The 23,078-nt window shown below is 35.7% G+C and overlaps 1 protein-coding gene across 2 annotated transcripts in view; it reads left to right on the forward strand.

Moving 5' to 3' along the window:
• Window positions 1–23,078, forward strand: part of MAP2K6 (mitogen-activated protein kinase kinase 6) — a 150,952-nt gene that overhangs the window by 88,140 nt on the left and 39,734 nt on the right. For both annotated transcript variants that reach the window (XM_074260626.1, XM_074260625.1), the window contains exons 3-5: window positions 18,471–18,519; window positions 19,760–19,873; window positions 21,424–21,543. In XM_074260626.1, the coding sequence (XP_074116727.1) occupies window positions 18,471–18,519; window positions 19,760–19,873; window positions 21,424–21,543 (283 nt within the window). The remainder of the gene's footprint in view (window positions 1–18,470; window positions 18,520–19,759; window positions 19,874–21,423; window positions 21,544–23,078) is intronic.

Consider the following 23,078-nt stretch of genomic DNA (forward strand, 5'->3'; position numbering starts at 1 on the left):
TAAGCTCCTTAAGATCTCTATCCTAACCCTGTCGTATTTTGAGTTATCTCTACTATATCTACTCTGGCCAATTTTCCAATCTGATAGGTTAATTTTCATATTGATGTCTTTACATAACACAGAGAAACAAATATCTTGGCATCTGCTCCTCTCCCTCTTACTTTTGTCCTCTGAATAATGTGTGTTTGGGCACATCCCCTACAGTTATGAATGTCAAGTGGCTTTTGCTGAGTTGGATTTCCAAGCCCTCCCCTAACAATGTGAATGGGTCATTCTTTTGCATGATAGATAAATAGATAGGAAAATCTTGGTAAAAGGAAAAAGCAATTGATTAATGATTGAGGATGATGCAGGACTCCTAATTTTATGTCTTAGAATAAAGAACTGGTTACTGAACATGAGAATGGACACATGCTTAATTCAATTCAGCTGTCATTTATTGTTAGGATTACAAAGTAATAACTCAGGTTGTCTGGGTAATTCTCTAGCTCAGAATTCACACCTTTGGTTCAGGCCTTTGAAGGGAGTTTACACTTCTGAGGTAGAGTTTACATGTTTAAAGGAATTTGCACCTTTAGAGTTCATTGGTTGAAGTGTTTCCCACAGGCTCCTGAGTTCTTACTAGCCCATTCTCTGCTAGGATCAAAGAGGAGGGCAGTAGGGCAAGGAGTTAGTCTGACTGGGAGATTGAGTTGAGACGGCAGTCTGGAAGGATAACTTAGAGACAACCGGACCTTTACAATTTGAGCTTCACATTTTGGCACCCACAATGTGGGGCAAGGACTTTTGCTTATCCTGACAAGGACTGATTCTGAGCCCTTCAGAGGAGCTAGCCCGGACCTTCACAATTTGGCTCCCGAACAGGGACCGACAAGATCCTGATTCCAGTGGAAAAGCCTCTGATCCAGCTCTCAGTGGAAAAGTCTCTCTGACCCAGAAGTGTGAGTAACAAGGAAACTTTGTTAAAGAGCTAAAGTAGAATTTCAGTGAAATGGGGCAAATGCCTTCTGTTCAAGGAAAATGTTTAGAGAACATTATCAAGGTTATGAAAAGCCAAGGATTGATTATAATTTTGGAGGAGATTACTGAACTTTTAAAAACTGTGCAGGTCATATGTCCTTGTTTTTCTCTGGAAAAAGAATTGGATCCAGATGAGTGGAAATTAGTAGGAGAGCAATTAGGTGAACACTACAATTCCAAACCAAACTCAATTTCCAAAGATACACTTCATACCTATAATTTAACCCAAGTGGCTTTAAAAATTGTTATTCTAAAGGAAAAGAAGAAGGAACAAAATGGGGAGGTATTAACTAAACTAGGTGAAAAGGATGAATCAGATAACAATGAAGTTAAGTACAATTGTGAGCAACAGGAGCATTTCCCATCTCCTCCCTCAATTAATCCTTTAGGGGTGGAACAAGAAGGAGGAGGGGAAGAGGCAGAAATACAAACAGAATAGCCTGTTAAGCAGCCTATGACAAGATTAGAAAAGCATTGGTTAAAGCTAAAAGAGAAGGACAGGGATATAAGTGATTTTATACATGCATATCCTGTAATTGAAGATATTGACTCTGTAGGTCAAAAAAGGAGAAGATATCTATATCTATATCTATATCTATATCTATATCTATCTATCTATCTATCTATCTATCTATCTATCTATCTATATATATATATATATATATACCTTTATATTTGAATAAAATTAAAGATTTGAAAAAAGTTGTACCCTTTATGGGGCTACATCAGCTTATGGTAAAATGTTACTAGATGGTTTGTCTTATGAAGTCCTAACCCCGAATGATTGGAAATCCATAGTAAGGACATGTCTAGAACCTGGACAAAACTTATTGTGGCTTGCGGAGTTTCATGAATTATGTAAGATCCAAGTTAGATTCAATATAGAAACAGGAATTAACATACAATTCACTTTGAGCAATTAGCTGGTGAAGGTCAATATGGAGAGAATTCAGAGCAGATTAATTATCCCATGACAGTGTATGAGCAAATTGCTAAGGTTGCAATAAAAGCTTGGGTTGTCCTCCCCGGACAGAAAGATCCGGGGCGGGGGGGGAGGGGGTTTCATTAAAATGGAGCAAGGTCCCAATGAACCTTTTGTGGATTTTGTGGGACATTTGCAAACTGCTGTCAAAAGAACTATTGGAGAAAATGCAGCTACAGAAATAATGACCACACATCTGGTTAAGGAAAATGCCAATGAAATTTGCAAAAGAATTATATGGGGATTAGACAAAGATGCTCCTTTAGAGGAGATCATAAGACGATGTTCCACAGTGGGAACAAATGCTTTTTACACCCAGACTATGATGAACAATGAAAGACAGGGTCCCTCTAGGCAAAGGACTTCTAGAGAGATTCATCGTTGTTTTCAATGTGGAAAAATTGGACATGAAAGAGCTCAATGTATATATGGAGATAGAGTGAGAAGATAGGATGAGAGAAGACCTAAAACTCCATGTCCAAAATGTCACAAGGTCTTCCACTGGGCCTCAGAATGTATATTGACCCAGGGAAATGAGAGGCAGAGCCCAGCTCCAAGATATCGATCAAAAGATAGGTGGGGCATGATGGCAATTGTGGTTACACCCAAAGAGCCTTTAGAAGGTCAGGACTCTGATTTGATCAACCAGCAGAAAAACAATCACATGGCAGAAAGGGATTACCTGATAAGTAAGCCAAAAAGCAATCAGATAGCAGAAATGGATTATACTTGGGGAGAATACAAGCCTTTTAAACCAACAGGGCTGTGTCCAGTGCAAATAGCTCCAATGTAATTGCCAGATGATGAGAAGAGATTTAGAAAGTGGTAAATAGGAGGAAATTAGATAGGTTAACTGCCTGGGAGAGAGGGTTTGCTTGTATTTCTTCAGATGGAGAAGAAATCAGAAGGGTGCCAATGAGTCGTATTCACCTTGTCCATCAGAGAGAGACAGAAAAAGAGAAAGACCTCAAAACAAAGGAGAAGATCTAAGAAACATCTGACACTGAAAGAGCATGGGTGATAAGGAGACTGTTAAAGATTCCCTAACACATGATAAGACTGTTAAAGAACTTTAAAACCAGCAGGAATCATTGGATTTCCTAACACAAGATGAGACTAATGGACAATGGACTTATGGACATGTATAAATTATCAATTTATGATTATTTGATCATGTTATTTGTTACATCACTTCTAGCATGTGTTATGTTGTTATGTGTTTATGTAATTTATGTAATTATGTGTAATAACTTCCATATTGATGGATTTATGTTTCAAGGTCATGACCACCCTATGTTCTAAATCAAAAGAAAGGGAGAGATGTTAGGACTACAAGGTGATAACTCTCTAGCTCAGAATTCATACCTTTGGTTCAGGCCTTTGAAGGGAGTTTACACTTCTGAGGTAGAATTTACATGTTTAAAGGAGTTTGCACCTTTAGAGTTCATTGGTTGAAGTGTGTCCCACAGGCCCCTGAGTTCTCACTAGCTCATTCTCTGCTAGGATAAAAAGAGGAGGGCAGTAGGGCAAGGAATTAGTCTGGCTGGGAGATTGAGTTGAGACGGCAGTCTGGAAGGATAACTTAGAGACAACCGGACCTTTACAATTTGAGCTTCACATTTTGGCACCCACAATGTGGGGCAAGGACTTTTGCTTATCCTGACAAGGACTGATTCTGAGCCCTTCAGAGGAGCTAGCCCGGACCTTCACAATTTGGCTCCCGAACAGGGACCGACAAGATCCTGATTCCAGTGGAAAAGCCTCTGATCCAGCTCTCAGTGGAAAAGTCTCTCTGACCCAGAAGTGTGAGTAACAAGGAAACTTTGTTAAAGAGCTAAAGTAGAATTTCAGTGAAATGGGGCAAATGCCTTCTGTTCAAGGAAAATGTTTAGAGAACATTATCAAGGTTATGAAAAGCCAAGGATTGATTATAATTTTGGAGGAGATTGCTGAACTTTTAAAAACTGTGCAGGTCATATGTCCTTGTTTTTCTCTGGAAAAAGAATTGGATCCAGATGAGTGGAAATTAGTAGGAGAGCAATTAGGTGAACACTACAATTCCAAACCAAACTCAATTTCCAAAGATACACTTCATACCTATAATTTAACCCAAGTGGCTTTAAAAATTGTTATTCTAAAGGAAAAGAAGAAGGAACAAAATGGGGAGGTATTAACTAAACTAGGTGAAAAGGATGAATCAGATAACAATGAAGTTAAGTACAATTGTGAGCAACAGGAGCATTTCCCATCTCCTCCCTCAATTAATCCTTTAGGGGTGGAACAAGAAGGAGGAGGGGAAGAGGCAGAAATACAAACAGAATAGCCTGTTAAGCAGCCTATGACAAGATTAGAAAAGCATTGGTTAAAGCTAAAAGAGAAGGACAGGGATATAAGTGATTTTATACATGCATATCCTGTAATTGAAGATATTGACTCTGTAGGTCAAAAAAGGAGAAGATATCTATATCTATATCTATATCTATATCTATCTATCTATCTATCTATCTATCTATCTATCTATATATATATATATATATATATATATATATATATACCTTTATATTTGAATAAAATTAAAGATTTGAAAAAAGTTGTACCCTTTATGGGGCTACATCAGCTTATGGTAAAATGTTACTAGATGGTTTGTCTTATGAAGTCCTAACCCCGAATGATTGGAAATCCATAGTAAGGACATGTCTAGAACCTGGACAAAACTTATTGTGGCTTGCGGAGTTTCATGAATTATGTAAGATCCAAGTTAGATTCAATATAGAAACAGGAATTAACATACAATTCACTTTGAGCAATTAGCTGGTGAAGGTCAATATGGAGAGAATTCAGAGCAGATTAATTATCCCATGACAGTGTATGAGCAAATTGCTAAGGTTGCAATAAAAGCTTGGGTTGTCCTCCCCGGACAGAAAGATCCGGGGCGGGGGGGGAGGGGGGTTTCATTAAAATGGAGCAAGGTCCCAATGAACCTTTTGTGGATTTTGTGGGACATTTGCAAACTGCTGTCAAAAGAACTATTGGAGAAAATGCAGCTACAGAAATAATGACCACACATCTGGTTAAGGAAAATGCCAATGAAATTTGCAAAAGAATTATATGGGGATTAGACAAAGATGCTCCTTTAGAGGAGATCATAAGACGATGTTCCACAGTGGGAACAAATGCTTTTTACACCCAGACTATGATGAACAATGAAAGACAGGGTCCCTCTAGGCAAAGGACTTCTAGAGAGATTCATCGTTGTTTTCAATGTGGAAAAATTGGACATGAAAGAGCTCAATGTATATATGGAGATAGAGTGAGAAGATAGGATGAGAGAAGACCTAAAACTCCATGTCCAAAATGTCACAAGGTCTTCCACTGGGCCTCAGAATGTATATTGACCCAGGGAAATGAGAGGCAGAGCCCAGCTCCAAGATATCGATCAAAAGATAGGTGGGGCATGATGGCAATTGTGGTTACACCCAAAGAGCCTTTAGAAGGTCAGGACTCTGATTTGATCAACCAGCAGAAAAACAATCACATGGCAGAAAGGGATTACCTGATAAGTAAGCCAAAAAGCAATCAGATAGCAGAAATGGATTATACTTGGGGAGAATACAAGCCTTTTAAACCAACAGGGCTGTGTCCAGTGCAAATAGCTCCAATGTAATTGCCAGATGATGAGAAGAGATTTAGAAAGTGGTAAATAGGAGGAAATTAGATAGGTTAACTGCCTGGGAGAGAGGGTTTGCTTGTATTTCTTCAGATGGAGAAGAAATCAGAAGGGTGCCAATGAGTCGTATTCACCTTGTCCATCAGAGAGAGACAGAAAAAGAGAAAGACCTCAAAACAAAGGAGAAGATCTAAGAAACATCTGACACTGAAAGAGCATGGGTGATAAGGAGACTGTTAAAGATTCCCTAACACATGATAAGACTGTTAAAGAACTTTAAAACCAGCAGGAATCATTGGATTTCCTAACACAAGATGAGACTAATGGACAATGGACTTAAGGACATGTATAAATTATCAATTTATGATTATTTGATCATGTTATTTGTTACATCACTTCTAGCATGTGTTATGTTGTTATGTGTTTATGTAATTTATGTAATTATGTGTAATAACTTCCATATTGATGGATTTATGTTTCAAGGTCATGACCACCCTATGTTCTAAATCAAAAGAAAGGGAGAGATGTTAGGACTACAAGGTGATAACTCTCTAGCTCAGAATTCATACCTTTGGTTCAGGCCTTTGAAGGGAGTTTACACTTCTGAGGTAGAATTTACATGTTTAAAGGAGTTTGCACCTTTAGAGTTCATTGGTTGAAGTGTGTCCCACAGGCCCCTGAGTTCTCACTAGCTCATTCTCTGCTAGGATAAAAAGAGGAGGGCAGTAGGGCAAGGAATTAGTCTGGCTGGGAGATTGAGTTGAGATGGCAGTCTGGAAGGATAACTTAAGAGACGACTGGATCTTTACAATTTGATCTTCACATTTTGGCACCCACAATGCGGGGCAAGGACTTTTACTTATCCTGACAAGGACTGATTCCTAGCCCTTCAGAGGAGCTAGCCCGGACCTTCACAATTTATTAATTTCTTAACAATCTTCAAGATACTCTGCTAGGTTCTAGGAAAACAAATCCAAATCCAAAATGTTCTTTCTCTCAAGAAGCTTACATTTTATTGGGAATAAGCTTACAGTTTATTGGGAAAGATGAGAGAGAATGATGGGGGAAAGGAGAGAATAGAGAATTCTTGGAATACTTGAGAATTTTATGTTTTATGTTTGGAGGGTAATTCAAATCAAATCAACAAGCATTTATTAAGTGCCTCCTATGTATTTGCAGGCCTGTGCTAAATTCTGGGCATCCAAAGAAAGGCAAAAATATTACCTGTTCTTAAGGCTCACATAGCTCAATGGAGAAGATACTCTTAGATAAATTCCCTTTAAAGGGAAGACACTAATGTGAAGGGGAATTGAGAAAGAGTCCTAATAAAATATAGGATTTTAGCTGGGATTTGAAAGAAACTAGAGAAGACAATTCCAGGAAGCAACTTTGATAAGTCTGAGCTTTTGCTCCAAGAAGTCAAAGTTTTACACAAAAGATCAAGGGCATCCTTTCCCATTTCTGATTCCATCAAAGTCTCCAAGGCAATCTATTATGATTAATCCCAGGGAAGGCACTATTAATAATCTGCTAGGTTGAGGGCTTTCATTTCCTGCTTTGGGTCAACTTGATGGCTAAAAAAACCTGAAAAAAAGTGAGCTAATTAATATCATTAGGAGTATGGAAAGTTGGGTTAGGAGTCAGGTAACCAAATTTTATTCTCAGTTCTGTTCTTAATTGTTTAACATCAGGTAAATTTCATTTATATAAATTCAATAAATGTTTATTGAGTGTTTAATTATGTTAAGGCATAATGCTAGGTGTTAGAGGAGATGGAGTGATGAATAAAATAGACCTGACCCTGAAGATTTTTGGGGGTGTGGGGAAGAAGGGAGAAAAAGTTCCCAATGTGCCACTTCCCTTCATGATTGAAGATGAACAATTTATTTCTAATTTGTAGTCTTATGAAGTTATTTGAATCAATGAGTTTATCTGTTAGTTGTTAGTATATGTCAGATATAGGTATGGACCCATGTCTAACTCTAAGACTAGACTAACAGACACTAATAACTATAACAAAAAAATTGCAATTCCCCCCCCCCCCCACTAATTTCTTTTATCTATAAAAATAATTGTTAGCACTACTGTCTATCTACCAAGGTTACTTATACCCTAGGAATCTAATACTTAATATGCAACAAGAAAATGGTATTTATACACATATATTGTATCTAGGTTATATTGTAACACATGTAAAATGTATGGGATTGCCTGTCATCAAGAGGAGAGAGTAGAGGGAGGGAGGGGATAATTTGTAAAAATGACTTATTAGATAAAGATTTTATGGTATTAATGTAGACACATAGATTCATTGAATTTTGAAGATTAGAGATCATCTAATTCAACTTTATTTTATGCATGAAATGGAAGACTAGAGAAACCAAGCAACTTTTCAAGATCACACAGGTCTTTAGTTCCCAGTCAATACATTCTCTTTCGAGGACTATGTCACTACTATTTAAATGCTTTGTATTTTTAGAAAGTGAAAATCATTATAATGTTGTTTTTGTTGATCATATGGTTAAAAAAAGTCTTTATTCTTAAATATTATTATAATTAATGCAAATGGCAAAATAAACTTTCTTTTTTTTAAAATTTTACTTATAATTTATTTTGACAGTATATATGCATGAGTAATTTTTTTTTGTAACATTATCCCTTGTATTCATTTTTCCAAATTATCCCCTCCCTCCCTCTACTCCCTCCTCTTGATGACAGGCAATCCCATACATTTTACATGTGTTACAATATAACCTAGATACAATATATATGTGTAAATACCATTTTCTTGTTGCATATTAAGTATTAGATTCCAAAGGTATAAGTAACCTTGGTAGATAGACAGTAGTGCTAACAATTTACATTCACTTCCCAGTGTTCCTTCTCTGGGTGTAGTTGTTTCTGTCCATCATTGATCAACTGGAAGTGAGTTGGATCTTCTTTATGTTGAAGATATCCACTCCATCAGAATACATCTTCATACAACATTGAAGTGTACAGCGATCTTCTGGTTCTATTCATTTCACTCAGCATCAGTTGATGTAAGTCTCTCCAAGTCTCTCTGTATTCCTCCTGCTGGTCATTTCTTACAGAGCAATAATATTCCATAACCTTCATAGACCATAATTTACCCAACCATTCTCCAACTGATGGACATCCTTTCATCTTCCAGTTTCTAGACACTACGAAAAGAGCTGCCACAAACATTTTGGCACATACAGGTCCCTTTCCGCTCTTTAGTATTTCTTTGGGATATAAATCCAATAGCAGCACTGCTGGATCAAAGGGTATGCACAGTTTGATAACTTTTTGGGCATAGTTCCAAATTGATCTCCAGAATGGCTGGATTTTTTCACAACTCCACCAACAATGTATTAGTGTCCCAGTTTTCCCACATCCCCTCCAACATTCATCATTATTTGTTCCTGTCATCTTAGCCAATCTGACAGGTGTGTAGTGATATCTCAGAGTTGTCTTAATTTGCATTTCTCTGATCAGTAGTGATTTGGAACACTCTTTCATATGAGTAGATATAATTTCAATTTCATCATCTGAGAATTGTCTGTTCATATCCTTTGACCACAAAATAAGCTTTCAAGATGAAGAATGGTCTATTGAGATTTAGATATGTAAGCCACACAACAAAAATCTTCTAAAGAGTTCCCCTAAATTTCAAATTATACATAAATACTATTGCTAATTCTCTTATGAACTTGTACATGTGTGCATAGCAAGCACAGACATATTTTTAAGGTAATTATGGGGGTAAGAAAGATAATTTTTTTTTTTTTTTTGTAAATAGAAATCTTTACCTTGGGTTTTGAGATTAAAAAGAAAGACAGTATTTATTTCAAGTTCACTTTTTAATTACTTTTATTTTTAGATCCTTATCAGTTAGTAATATTTAATAAAGTTTTAATAACTTTTTTATCTTTAAAAATAGTCATTAAGGATGGGAGTTGATCAGAATGGGGTAAGGAAAATCAATTATTTTTGAGTGAGATATTGCAGAGTAGTCTATGGGAGTATGTGGTGGCAAGAACCACCAGTTATGTGTATGTGTGTGTGTGTGTGTGTGTGTGTGTGTGTGTGTGTGTGTGTGTGTACATATGCATGCACTCACATGCATAAACTTCTGATTTGGACCAGACATATATACTTTTAGAGCCCATTGAAATCTAGAGGTTCAGGTTTATTATTGTCATTTGTCTGTTGTTGCCTGTTGCACATTGTTTTTTACTCTCAATGATGCCTTTTAAAATGATTTATTATTTTTATTAGGGTTATTTTCTTTTATAGGGATAGGAACTGGACCTCTGATTTTATTGAATGGGGGAACCCATGAATGAAGGAACTCCCTTTATCAATACAGTTTGACACCATTTCTTGCAATTTATGGTCTCTTGTGCTTAAAGATACTGAGATATTAAGTGACTCTACTCAGAGCTACACAACCAGAGGAGGTACTTCATTCTCAGTTTTTCTGGATTTGAGGCTGCTATCCTGTTATGTCACAATACATGCACATTGACATATAATTATGTATATTTTATTTATATCTGATAGGGAAAAAATCTCTCCAATGATATAGATCTGCAAATGAATTATAACTTAGAGAACTACAAAATTATTTGGGTCACTGAGAGTAGCTTGCTCATGATCACGTAGTGTGTGATCAGAGTATATGTATGTATCAGAGGCAGCACTTGATCCCAGATCTTTCCGACTTCAAAGACATGCTCTCTATTTGCTGTGACATGATACTTCTCTTTACTTACTTTTTATAAATATTTTCAAAGTCTCCAATAAGGTGTAAGTACAGTCCTAAATTTTAGACTGATAGAACCAAGATAGTTACTTTTTTAGTGAGCAGAAAAAAATGAAGAAACTAGTATATGTTTTTCAGCTCAGAGATACTTGTAGGGTGATAGGTAATTAATAAATAGAAGCAGAATTGAAATTGGAATTGGAAGATCTGGATCTGGATTCAAATTCTGTTTGTGCTTACTGCTTGTATGACTTTGTCAAGTCACTCCAAGGGTCACTTTTCTCAACTGCAAATTGAGGGGATTGGACTTGGTGATCTCCCTTCCAAATATTATAATCCTAAATATCTTTTGATTTGACTTGAGTCAGAAAGCTACAGAGGTAGAAAAAGCACTGTTCTCGAAATCAGGAAACCAACATTCTAATCCAACTTTTGCCATGTATGACATTAGTATGACTTTGGGAAAGCAACTTAATTCCTGGGCTTCAGTTTTCTCATCTTTAAAATGTGGGAATTAGACTAAATGAAACTCAAGAGGGGGCGGAGCCAAGATGGCGGAGAAGAAACACACGACTCAGTGAACGTCCTCACTCCCTCACAACCAATTAGATAAATTAAGTCTCAGAATTAGCTCAGGACTGATAGATACCACAAGGACTGGAAGCACGACTTACCAGCTGAAGAGAATCTGGAGTTTCAACAGAGAAGGTCAGTTCTCAGGGGAGGAAGAAGAGAGACCAGCACAGACGGTGGGGTAGGGGCACACTGCGCCCATTGCGCTGGGAAGGGCTCTGGGATCAGAGAAGCCACTGAGGTAAAGGAATCTGGCACAGGCTGTTAGCTCTTCTCTGCTAATTATTTAGCAGTTCAGAAGAGAAAGCCAAAATATTTTAAGACTCAAATTAGATTTTCCCCGATCCTGGGGGTGACTCAGCAAATCTCTTGGCACCAGGGGGTGTGGCCTCAGCTACCTCCTGAGAATAGTTAAGAGATTGACAAGTGGGTGGATACGGCCCAAGGCAACACACACTGCCTAGCTTAGCTGGAGGGAGTGGAACTCAGCTCCAGGAAGTCCCAGAGAAGCGGAACCTTTGAACTAGGGACCGAGGTTTCTGGCAGACACTTCCAGTTTGAGCACAGGGGCTTCTCACGTCACCTGCTGCAGACATCCACTCCCCACCCGGACACATAGGCTGGGCTTTGTGCTGTCTTTACTATTCTACGCCCTCGAAGCACAGCAGTGCTAATCACCTCTGAGGCACTTCCAGGGAGGGGGGGTGGGGAACTCTCTCCCAGAGCTCTCTCTTAGCTCAGGCGCAGGAGCCTCTGCATCCATCCAGTCTGGGAGGAAGCTGGTAAAGAAGTAAATAATTTCCTACCCCAGGGACAGACCCCAAAAGATTTTTAAGTATGAGCAAAAAAGCTAGAAAAACCATAGATTCCTTCTATACAGAGAAAGAGCGGGTATCCAACCCCGAGGAAGTTGACAGCAGAGAATCAGCAGACAACAACCTAAAGGGGAACGATTCCTGCCCCCCATCACATAACTCTCTCCTAGAAGAAGCTCTTAAAAAATTGAGGGAGATCGAAGAAAAATGGGGAAAGGAAAGGGAAGTTATGATAGAGAATAACAACGTCCTGAAATTGGAGTTGGAAAAAATAAAGAATTCACAGGAGATGCAGGGAAACAAAATTAGTGAATTAGAAAAGGTTAAAAAAACACAGGAAAGTAGGATTTCTGAATTGGAAAAGATAAAAAAGTCTCAAGAAAATAGAATTTCTGAATTGGAAAAAGAAAATAATTCTCAAAAAAAAAAATTAGGGAAATGGAAAAAAATTCAATAGAGCAAAATAATTCATTTAAAAACGAAATTGGGCATTTACAAAAAGAACTAAAAACTGTGAAAGAAGAAAATAACTCCTTAAAAGTCAGGATGGAACAAATAGAAATGAATGATTCACAGAGAACCCAAGAATCAGTCAAACAAAACAAAAAAAATGAGAAGCTGGAGAACAACGTCAAATACTTACTGGGAAAATCTATAGACCTGGAAAATAGATCTAGGAGAGATAATCTGCGGATTATTGGACTTCCCGAAAACTATGGCCAAAAAAAGAGCCTAGATTCTATTTTACAGGAAATTATCAAAGAGAACTGTCCAAAGATAATAGAAACAGAAGGGAAAGTAGATGTGGAAAGAATTCATCGAACTCCTTCTGAAATAGACCCTAAAAAAAGAACACCACGGAATATTGTGGCTAAGCTGCAGAATTACCACACAAAGGAGAAAATCCTGCAAGCAGCTAGAAAAAAAACAATTTAAATACCAAGGTGCCACAATAAGGGTCACCCAAGATCTGGCTGCCTCCACATTAAAAGATAGAAGGGCCTGGAACCTGATATTCCGTAAGGCAAAAGATCAAGGACTGCAACCAAGAATGAACTACCCAGCTAAGTTCAGCATCTTTTTCCATGGAAGAAGATGGTCATTCAATGAAACAGAGGAATTCTATATGTTTCTAAGAAAAAAACCAGACTTAAACAAAAAATTTGATCTACATCCACAAGACTGAAGAGAAACAGAAAAAGGTACACAGAACCCTTGAGAACTGTAACTCTGTTGTGGGTATATAAAAAATACTCAAGGATAATTTGATTTTACTGATATAAAAGAAAAAAAGGGGGGTGTAGTAAAGGGAAGGAGGTCGGTTCAGAAAAAGGGGAAGGAGTGATAAAAAGAGGGAAACTACATCCCAGGAAGAGACATAGAAAATACACTATATCTGAGGGAACTTAGTGAGGGGGAGAATCATTGTGTGAATCTTACTCTCATCAGGAGAGGCTCAAAGAGTAAATAATTAACATATTTGTTTTTCAGAGAATTTTCTCTCGCCTCATTAAAAGGGGGGAGAGGAAAAGGGAAAAGGAAAAGGAGAATAAGTGAAGGGACTTGGAGGGAGGGGGGAGGGATCCTAAAAAAAAAAAAAAAAAAAAGAGGGAGGGTTGCGCATCACAAGGGGGGTCTGTAAATTAAATATCGGGGAGGGGGATCAGGGGGGTCAAGGGAAAAAAAGCATAATCTGGGGATAATACGATGGCAGGAAATACAGAATTAGTAATTTTAACTGTAAATGTAAATGGGATGAACGATCCCATCAAACGGAGACGGATAGCAGATTGGATCAAAAAGCAGAACCCTACAATATGTTGCCTACAGGAAACACACTTAAAGCAGGGAGATACATACAGAGTAAAGGTAAAAGGTTGGAACAGAGCCTATTATGCTTCAGGTAAAGCCAAAAAAGCAGGGGTAGCTATCCTTATCTCAGATCAAGCAAAAGCAGAAGTAGATCTCGTTAAAAAAGATAAGGAAGGAAACTATATCCTGCTGAAAGGTAGCATAAATAATGAAGCCATATCAATACTAAACATATATGCACCAAGTGGTATAGCATCTAACTTTCTAAAGGAAAAGTTAAGAGAACTGCAAGAAGAAATAGACAGTAAAACTATAATAGTGGGAGATCTCAACCTTGCACTCTCAGATTTAGACAAATCAAACCACAAAACAAACAAGAAAGAAATTAAAAAAGTAAATAGAACATTAGAAAAACTAGGTATGATAGACCTTTGGAGAAAACTGAATGGCAATAGGAAGGAATATGCTTTCTTCTCAGCAGTTCATGGATCCTATACAAAAATTGACCATATATTAGGACATAAAGATCTCAAAATTAAATGTAGGAAGGCAGAAATAATAAATGCCTTCTTCTCAGATCACAATGCAATAAAAGCTACATTCAGTAAAAAGTTAGGGGTAAATAGACCAAAAAGTAATTGGAAACTGAATAATCTCATCTTAAAGAATGACTGGGTGAAAGAGCAAATTATAGAAACAATTAACAATTTCACCCAAGATAATGATAATGATGAGACATCATATCAAAATCTTTGGGATGCAGCTAAAGCAGTAATAAGGGGAAATTTTATATCTTTAGAGGCTTATCTGAAGAAAATTGAGAAAGAGAAGATTAACGAATTGGGCTTACAACTTAAAAGGCTAGAAAAAGACCAAATTATAAACCCCCAACCAAAAATTAAACTCGAAATACAAAAATTAAAAGGAGAAATCAATAAAATTGAAAGTAAAAAAACTATTGAATTAATAAATAAAACCAAGAGTTGGTTTTATGAAAAAGCCAATAAAATAGATAAACCTTTGGTAAATCTGATCAAAAAAAAGAAAGAGGAAAATCAAATTGATAGTCTTACAAATGAAAAGGGGGATCTTTCCACCAATGAAGAGGAAATTAGAGAAATAATAAGGAGTTACTTTGCCCAACTTTATGCCAATAAATTTGATAACTTAAGTGAAATGGATGACTTCCTCCAAAAATATAGGCTCCCTAGATTAAGAGAGGAGGAGATAAATTGCTTAAATAGTCCCATTTCAGAAAAAGAAATAGAACAAGCTATTAATCAACTCCCCAGGAAAAAATCCCCAGGGCCAGATGGATTCACATGTGAATTCTACCAAACATTTAAAGAACAATTAGCCCCAATGTTATATAAATTATTTGAAAAAATAGGGGATGAAGGAGTCCTACCAAACTCCTTTTATGACACAGACATGGTACTGATACCTAAACCTGGTAGATCGAAAACTGAGAAAGAAAATTATAGACCAATCTCCTTAATGAATATTGATGCTAAAATCTTAAATAAGATATTAGCAAAAAGACTTCAGAAAATCATCTCCAAGATAATACACTATGATCAAGTAGGATTTATTCCAGGAATGCAGGGCTGGTTTAATATTAGGAAAACTATTAATATAATTGACCATATTAATAATCAAATTAATAAGAACCATATGATCATCTCAATAGATGCAGAAAAAGCATTTGACAAAATCCAACATCCATTCCTACTAAAAACTCTTGAGAGTATAGGAATAAATGGATTATTCCTTAGAATAATCAGGAGTATATATTTAAGACCGTCAGTAAGCATAATATGCAATAGAAATAAACTGCAACCTTTCCCAGTAAGATCAGGAGTGAAACAAGGTTGCCCACTATCACCATTACTATTCAATATAGTACTAGAAACGCTAGCCTCGGCAATAAGAGCCGAGAAAGAGATTCAAGGAATTAGAGTAGGAAATGAGGAAATTAAACTATCACTTTTTGCAGATGACATGATGGTATACTTAGAGAACCCCAAAGACTCTGCTAAAAAGCTACTAGAAATAATTCAAAATTTCAGCAAAGTGGCAGGATACAAAATAAATCCACATAAATCCTCAGAATTTTTATATATCACTAACAAAATGCAACAGCAAGAGATACAAAGAGAAATTCCATTCCAAACAAATATTGAGAGTATAAAATATTTGGGAATCCATCTACCAAAGAAAAGTCAGGAATTATATGAGAAAAATTACAAAACACTTGCCACAAAAATAAAATCAGATTTAAATAATTGGAAAGACATTCAGTGCTCTTGGATAGGCCGAGCGAATATAATAAAGATGACAATACTCCCCAAACTAATCTATTTATTTAGTGCTATACCAATTAGACTCCCAAGAAACTATTTTAATGACCTAGAAAAAATAACAACAAAATTCATATGGAAGAATAAAAGGTCAAGAATTGCAAGGGAACTAATGAAAAAAAACTCAGAGGAAGGTGGTCTAAGTGTACCTGATCTAAAGCTATATTATATAGCAGCAGTCACCAAAACCATTTGGTATTGGCTAAGAAATAGACCGGTAGATCAGTGGAACAGATTAGATACAAAGGACAAAAAAGGGTACATCTATAGCAATCTAATCTTTGACAAACCCAAAGATTCCAACATTAGGGATAAAAATTCATTATTCGGAAAAAACTGTTGGGAAAACTGGAAATTAGTATGGCTGAAATTAGATATGGATCCACACTTAACACCATATACCAAGATAAGATCAAAATGGGTCCATGATTTAGGCATAAAGAGGGAGATAATAAATAGATTAGAGGAACAGAGGATAATCTACCTCTCAGACTTGTGGAGGAGGAAGGAATTTATGACCAGAGGAGAACTAGAGATCATTATTGATCACAAAATAGAAGATTTTGATTACATCAAACTAAAAAGTTTCTGTACAAATAATACTAATGCAAACAAGATTAGAAGGGAAGTAACAAATTGGGAAAATATTTTTAAAAACAAAGGTTCTGACAAAGGTCTCATTTCCAAAATATATAGAGAACTGACCATAATTTATAAGAAACCGAACCATTCTCCAATTGATAAATGGTCAAAGGATATGAACAGACAATTCTCAGAGGAAGAAATTGAAACTATATCCACTCACATGAAAGAGTGTTCCAAATCATTACTGATCAGAGAAATGCAAATTAAGACCACTCTGAGATACCACTACACACCTGTCAGATTGGCTAAGATGACAGGAACAAATAATGACAAATGTTGGAGGGGATGTGGGGAAATTGGGACACTAATACATTGCTGGTGGAGTTGTGAAAGAATCCAGCCATTCTGGAGAGCAATCTGGAATTATGCCCAAAAAGTTATCAAACTGTGCATACCCTTTGACCCAGCAGCACTACTACTGGGATTATATCCCAAAGAAATACTAAAGAGCGGAAAGAGACATATATGTGCCAAAATGTTTGTGGCAGCTCTTTTTGTTGTAGCTAGAAACTGGAAGATGAAAGGATGTCCATCAGTTGGAGAATGGTTGGGTAAATTGTGGTATATGAAGGTTATGGAATATTATTGCTCGGTAAGAAATGACCAGCAGGAGGAATATAGAGAGGCCTGGAGAGACTTAAATCAACTGATGCTGAGTGAAATGAGCAGAACCAGAAGATCGCTGTACACTTCAACAACAATACTGTATGAGGATGTATTCTGATGGAAGTGGAAATCTTCAACATAAAGAAGATCCAACTCACTTCCAGTTGATCAATGATGGACAGAGGTAGCTACACCCAGAGAAGAAACACTGGGAAGTGAATGTAAATTGTTAGCACTAATATCTGTCTGCCCAGATTGCATGTACCTTCGGATTCTAATGTTTATTGTGCAACAAGAAAATGATATTCACACACATGTATTGTACCTAGACTATATTGTAACACATGTAAAATGTATGGTATTGCCTGTCGTCGGGGGGAGGGAATAGAGGGAGGGGGGGTAATTTGGAAAAATGAATACAAGGGATAATATTATAAAATATATATATATATATATATATATATATATATATATATATATATATATATATATATATATATAATAAAAAAAAAATGAAACTCAAGATTTTTGGTCCAAAGCTTTTTTATAACTATCTAAGCATGTTGATGTTGTTATAAAAAGATTAGGGGGCTATTTTTCAGTTTTGATTATTCACTACCACAAGCAAAGCTATTATTCTTAAGAGAATATTAACACAAATATACATATTATGAAGAACTGGAAAGTCAGTATTTCAAATCGTCATACACTTTCAGAGTTGTAAAGGATGACTTCACTGGCTTTGTACTTCAATCAATAAATGAAAAAAAAAAAAAAGAGCTATGCATCATACCTGGTGAGTAGTTATCTAGCCTTTGTTTGAAGATTTCCAGTTATCTGCTATTTCTGGAGGAAGCCCACTCCACTTATATATAGGTATAATGTTTAGGAATTTTTTCTTTACACAAAACTTATATATGTCATTAGCCATTTTTGTTGATCGGTTTTGGCTTTTCTCTCTAGGGTTAAACAGAATAAGCTTATTTACTTTTCATCAAGGGTTCTTTTAAATATTTGAAAACAATTGTTATCTGTCTCCTGAATATTTTCTTCTTCATGCTAAACATGCACAGTTCCTTTGACTTTTCTCCTATGGCATGGACTTGAAACTCATACCATTCTGTTTGGCCTCTTTTTGTGTTGATAATACCATGTTTCTGCTTTTTAGGAATTATGTAAATAGTGAATATTTTTAACATTTTATGTTCTTTTTTTTTCATAGACCTCCTCGGGATTTAGATTCCAAGGCTTGCATCTCAATTGGCGATAAGGTGAGAACAAGTCAGGTAATACCTAGAGCTGGACTTTTTCTCAGGTATACTTTCCCACTGAAAAATCAATTCCATAAACATTTATTAAACACTAAATATATACAAAGCATTGTGCTAGATGCTAAGAATACAAAAATGAAAACAAAATAATATGTACCCTTAAAAAATTTGCCCTCTACTTCTACACTTATACAAGTTAGTCCAAAATTTATACCAAGTAAAGAAACACAAGCTTAGGGGGTGGGAGGATAAGGGATGAAGTAAGTCCCCATATAGAAGGAAGAACCTGAACCATTCTTTAAAGGAAGCTGGGATCTGCAAGGTAGACGTCGAAAGGGAGTACATTTCTGATATGGGATACCACTAACACAAAAGCATATAAATGGGAAGCTATTTGGGATATAGAGAAAAGATAGGCCAATTTGACTGGAATTATTTTTAATTAAAGACTGTGAAACACACTGGAATGGTACTAGAGGGTGCAGTGCATAGAGGGCCACCCCTGGAGTCAGGAATACTTATCTTTTTTAGTTCAAATCTATTTTCAGACAGTTATTAGTTGTTTGAAACTGGACAAATCACTTAACTCTGTTTGCTTTAGTTTTCTCATCTGTAAAATGAAATGAAGAAGGAAATGGCAAACTATGGCATTTTTGCCAAGAAAACCCCATATGGGGTCATAAAGAATCAGACACAACTGAAAAGGACTGAACAACAGCAACAATTCTAGAGATTGTGGCTTCTGAGAGGCTTGTTCAAGGAAAGGAGTGGTGTGTGTAGAAATGTTTATATTATGCATGGTGAGGCAGAACATAGCAATTGTAGTTCTGTTAGAAAATTATAGTTCTGTATTTGAGGGGGAAAAGCAGATTCTTTCAAGCAGAAATAGGTGAGTCATGAATAAAAACTAGTTAGTCCTATGGGACAAATTTCAAGCTTAGTCAACACAATGTAACTAAATTTTCTTTCCTTCCCCTCCTTCCCCTCCTCCTTTCTAGAATTAACTAAGTAACATTAAATCATTTGAAGTCTCTATTCCAGTATGGTGGGTACTGTGACAAGTCTTGAAATAGTCTGTTACTAAAATTTCATTTGGGGCTTCTCACTTGAGGTTATATCATTTGTTGTTTTACTGAAGCCTTTTTTTATTCAATGCTTGTAGAAGTTGGACAGGAGGGACTGGTTTTTTTTTTTTTTTTCCCAGTTTATTCATTAAAATTTATTTTTTTCTCTCCTCTAGAATTTTGAAGTGAAAGCTGATGACCTGGAGCCTATAGCAGAACTGGGACGAGGTGCATATGGGGTGGTAGAGAAGATGCGACACATGCCTAGTGGACAGATCATGGCAGTGAAGGTAGAGAAATTACTTAGATGTTTGATTGTATATATGCGTTTATTTTTTCTATTTAAATTAAGATCCATCCATTTTAGGAGGAATAACCTTGAGAGTGTTTAAAATAAAGAATCCTTGATTTCTTAGGAGGAATGGTAAATAGGAAGTGTGTCCAACTATTTTTGAACTGGACTTTATCTATTATTGGCTTTGAAAAAGTAAACAGTCATCATGTATGTATGTATGTATGCATCATGTATCAGTATTGATTCTAGTATGAGAAATAGTATGGCATATGGATAGAGGACTAAAGTCATGAAGCTTAGTAACTCTGAGCAAGTTTTTTTCACTTGTCTAAGCCTCAATTTCCTCATCTGTAAAATGAGAATAATAATGGCATCTACCTCACAATTGTTATATAGATCAAATTCTCATTTGTAAAAAAATCTTCATTTGAAATGTATTAAAAGCACTTTACAAATATTAATTGTGGTGTTTTTATTATAAAATTTAGTATGAAAAAGAAAAAAATTATTTGTGGATATAATGTAGGAAGGAAAGTGTAATTTATGCAAAATTTATGCAGTTAGCAAGCTATTTTTTTAAATGTAGTTTTAAAAACCACTGGTATCTCTATTTACAAGAAAACAAAAAAAAATTGAGAACAGTACATCTAGTACATAAAAACACAAACGTGCCATAAAGAATGCCTGTAGTGAGACAATCCAATCATCTTTTAAAACCCAAAACTTGGGTGTTGTAAAAATGATTGAGGACTCTTGTCATAATAAAGTCTTTAGTTTACATATTATGATCATTTTGACTAAATATCCAAGAAAATATGAACTCTTAGAATTATTGCATTAATTCTCATTTTGCTACAAAGTAGATGTTCTTTAAAAGTTTTGAAAAAGTTGTGTGTTGATGCTGATTGTTGTCATTTTGTAGATGTTGTTAGATTAAATGATCCCTTACCTCACTTTTGAATCTTTGTACTTATTTGTTCTCTTATATATACTCTATGAAAGTTTTCTTTTTGTTCTCTTTTTAGTCCCCAGGAATCAGTAGTTTTTTGATGTCTATAAAAATCTGAGTGCTGGCTGAACTCTCTACCTTACTCACTACATATATAAGGTTTTTCTTTTTAGGAGAAAAATTGAAAAGAAAAATATGGCTTATTGGCATCCTAGAAACCTAATTTGTAAATCTTTCCTTGTAATTGGCCGTACAAATATAGAAAGCAAAAACCATTGAGTATAACCCAAAAGTTTTTCCCCAGTTTTTGGAAGAATTAAAACAAATCAATAGCTGAAATTACAAATTACTTATTAATTCCTCAAAAGATAGTACCAGCTAGTTTTTTCATTGTAAATTACTCAAGTGTATCAAATGAATGATGTGATATATCTTACTATATCATATCTCAGTTGTTTTGGGGATCTCTTTGCATTGCCTTGACTTTTAGAAGGCATATCTAGAAATTATCTGTTATTTTAGAATGGGAAAATCAATTTCCATGCCCTGTTACCAAGAAGAATAATCATGAGTTTTTTCCATACATTTTCATTTAGCGAATCCGAGCAACTGTGAATAGCCAGGAACAGAAGAGGCTACTCATGGACCTGGATATCTCCATGAGAACAGTGGATTGTCCCTTCACAGTCACCTTTTATGGTGCACTCTTTCGGGAGGTAGGCAGTTCACCTCTTGGAAGTTTTCGAAGGATGGCATTTACAGAGTAAAAAGTAGAGAGCTACTTTGCCAGAAGTTGTCTATATGTGTTGTCTATATATAAAGAACACTCAATCAATATCATTCATTTCAGTAAAATACCTTTTGAGTTATTTAAAGAATTACGTGATTATTCTGCAGCCAACCAAAAAGTTAGCTTGAATGAGTGCTCTTTTTACTAATGATGTCCCTTTTCCCTTTTTTGGCTTGATTGACCTTTATAGCTATATTGTTTAATTATGGAGTCTGATTTATCCACACTGCTCAAATGAAACTTGTTGTGATTGTTTTACTGATATGATAGCATCAGAAATCTATTTGAAATTTAGAGCCTTAATATCCTTTTCTTTCTTTTGTTTTCTCCGTGTATGTGTATGTGTGTGTGTGTATGTGTATACGCACGCGCACATTTAAAATCTTCAAAAGTAGAATTTATGTCATTTGGGTTACAATATTTAATTTCATTCTGTATGCCAATTATTTTGATTGAGAGAACATTTCTGATCCTCACATACAGAGGGAAAGCCTGGAGGGAATATCTCATACTTGAACTCCAGGATGCCATTAAAATTAAAAGTTTAAATTAAAACAGAATGTTGGAAAATAACAGAAAATAAGTTTGACCTGAAAGAAGACATTTGAAAAGACATTACCCTTCCACTTATTTGCAGAGGTTGAAGAGTGATAGAAGAATTGAAACATTACATATAATGTCAATTTTTTTCAATGAATCAATCAATTTCATTAAATCTTTTATTCTCTTTAAAAATCATTATAAGAAATGGTTCTTTGAGAGGCTTTATATATAGAATAGATATCAAAGTTTGAATAGTGGTGGGAAACACTTATAGCTTGGAAGACTATGGGGGAAATCTAGATTATAAAATATAGCATATATCAATACAAAGTCTATTTGAAAAAGAATGAAAGGCTTAGGTAACTGATTGAGATAGATGAGCTCTTGCATTTCACTTTAAATAATTAAGATGTAGTTTATATTACATTAAAGGTGATCTATAAATTCTGTGACTTTCAACTTTGCTTCTTGTTTATTTAGGCCTTAGAGATAATTATGCCTTCTTCCAAGCCTCTAAGACTTCCAAGAGGTGGTACATAAAAGTGTATCTAATTGAACTTAATTCAACAAATGTGAATTAAATATCTACTATGTATTACACTATACTAAGACTTAAAGATAGGCAAATAGACATGAAATAATTCTTGTCTCAAAGGATTTTAGACTTCAATAAATATTCTCCTAGGAATGTGGAGGATTCAACATTTTATTCAAAAAGAACTAATGAAAGCAAACAACATACAAAATGTTCTAGGAATAATAAAAGAGGTAGAGAGCACCATCAGCTGGAAGGATCATGTAACAACATGTTTATTGCTCATCCCTGGACAGATGTGAATTGTTCCTGATATCTTTCTCTCTTTCTATCTCAATCTGTCTCTGGCTCTGCTTTCTTTGTCTCTATTTCTGTTTTTCTTC

This window comes from Sminthopsis crassicaudata, chromosome 4 (genome assembly GCF_048593235.1).
Source record: "Sminthopsis crassicaudata isolate SCR6 chromosome 4, ASM4859323v1, whole genome shotgun sequence".
NCBI lineage: Eukaryota > Metazoa > Chordata > Mammalia > Dasyuromorphia > Dasyuridae > Sminthopsis > Sminthopsis crassicaudata.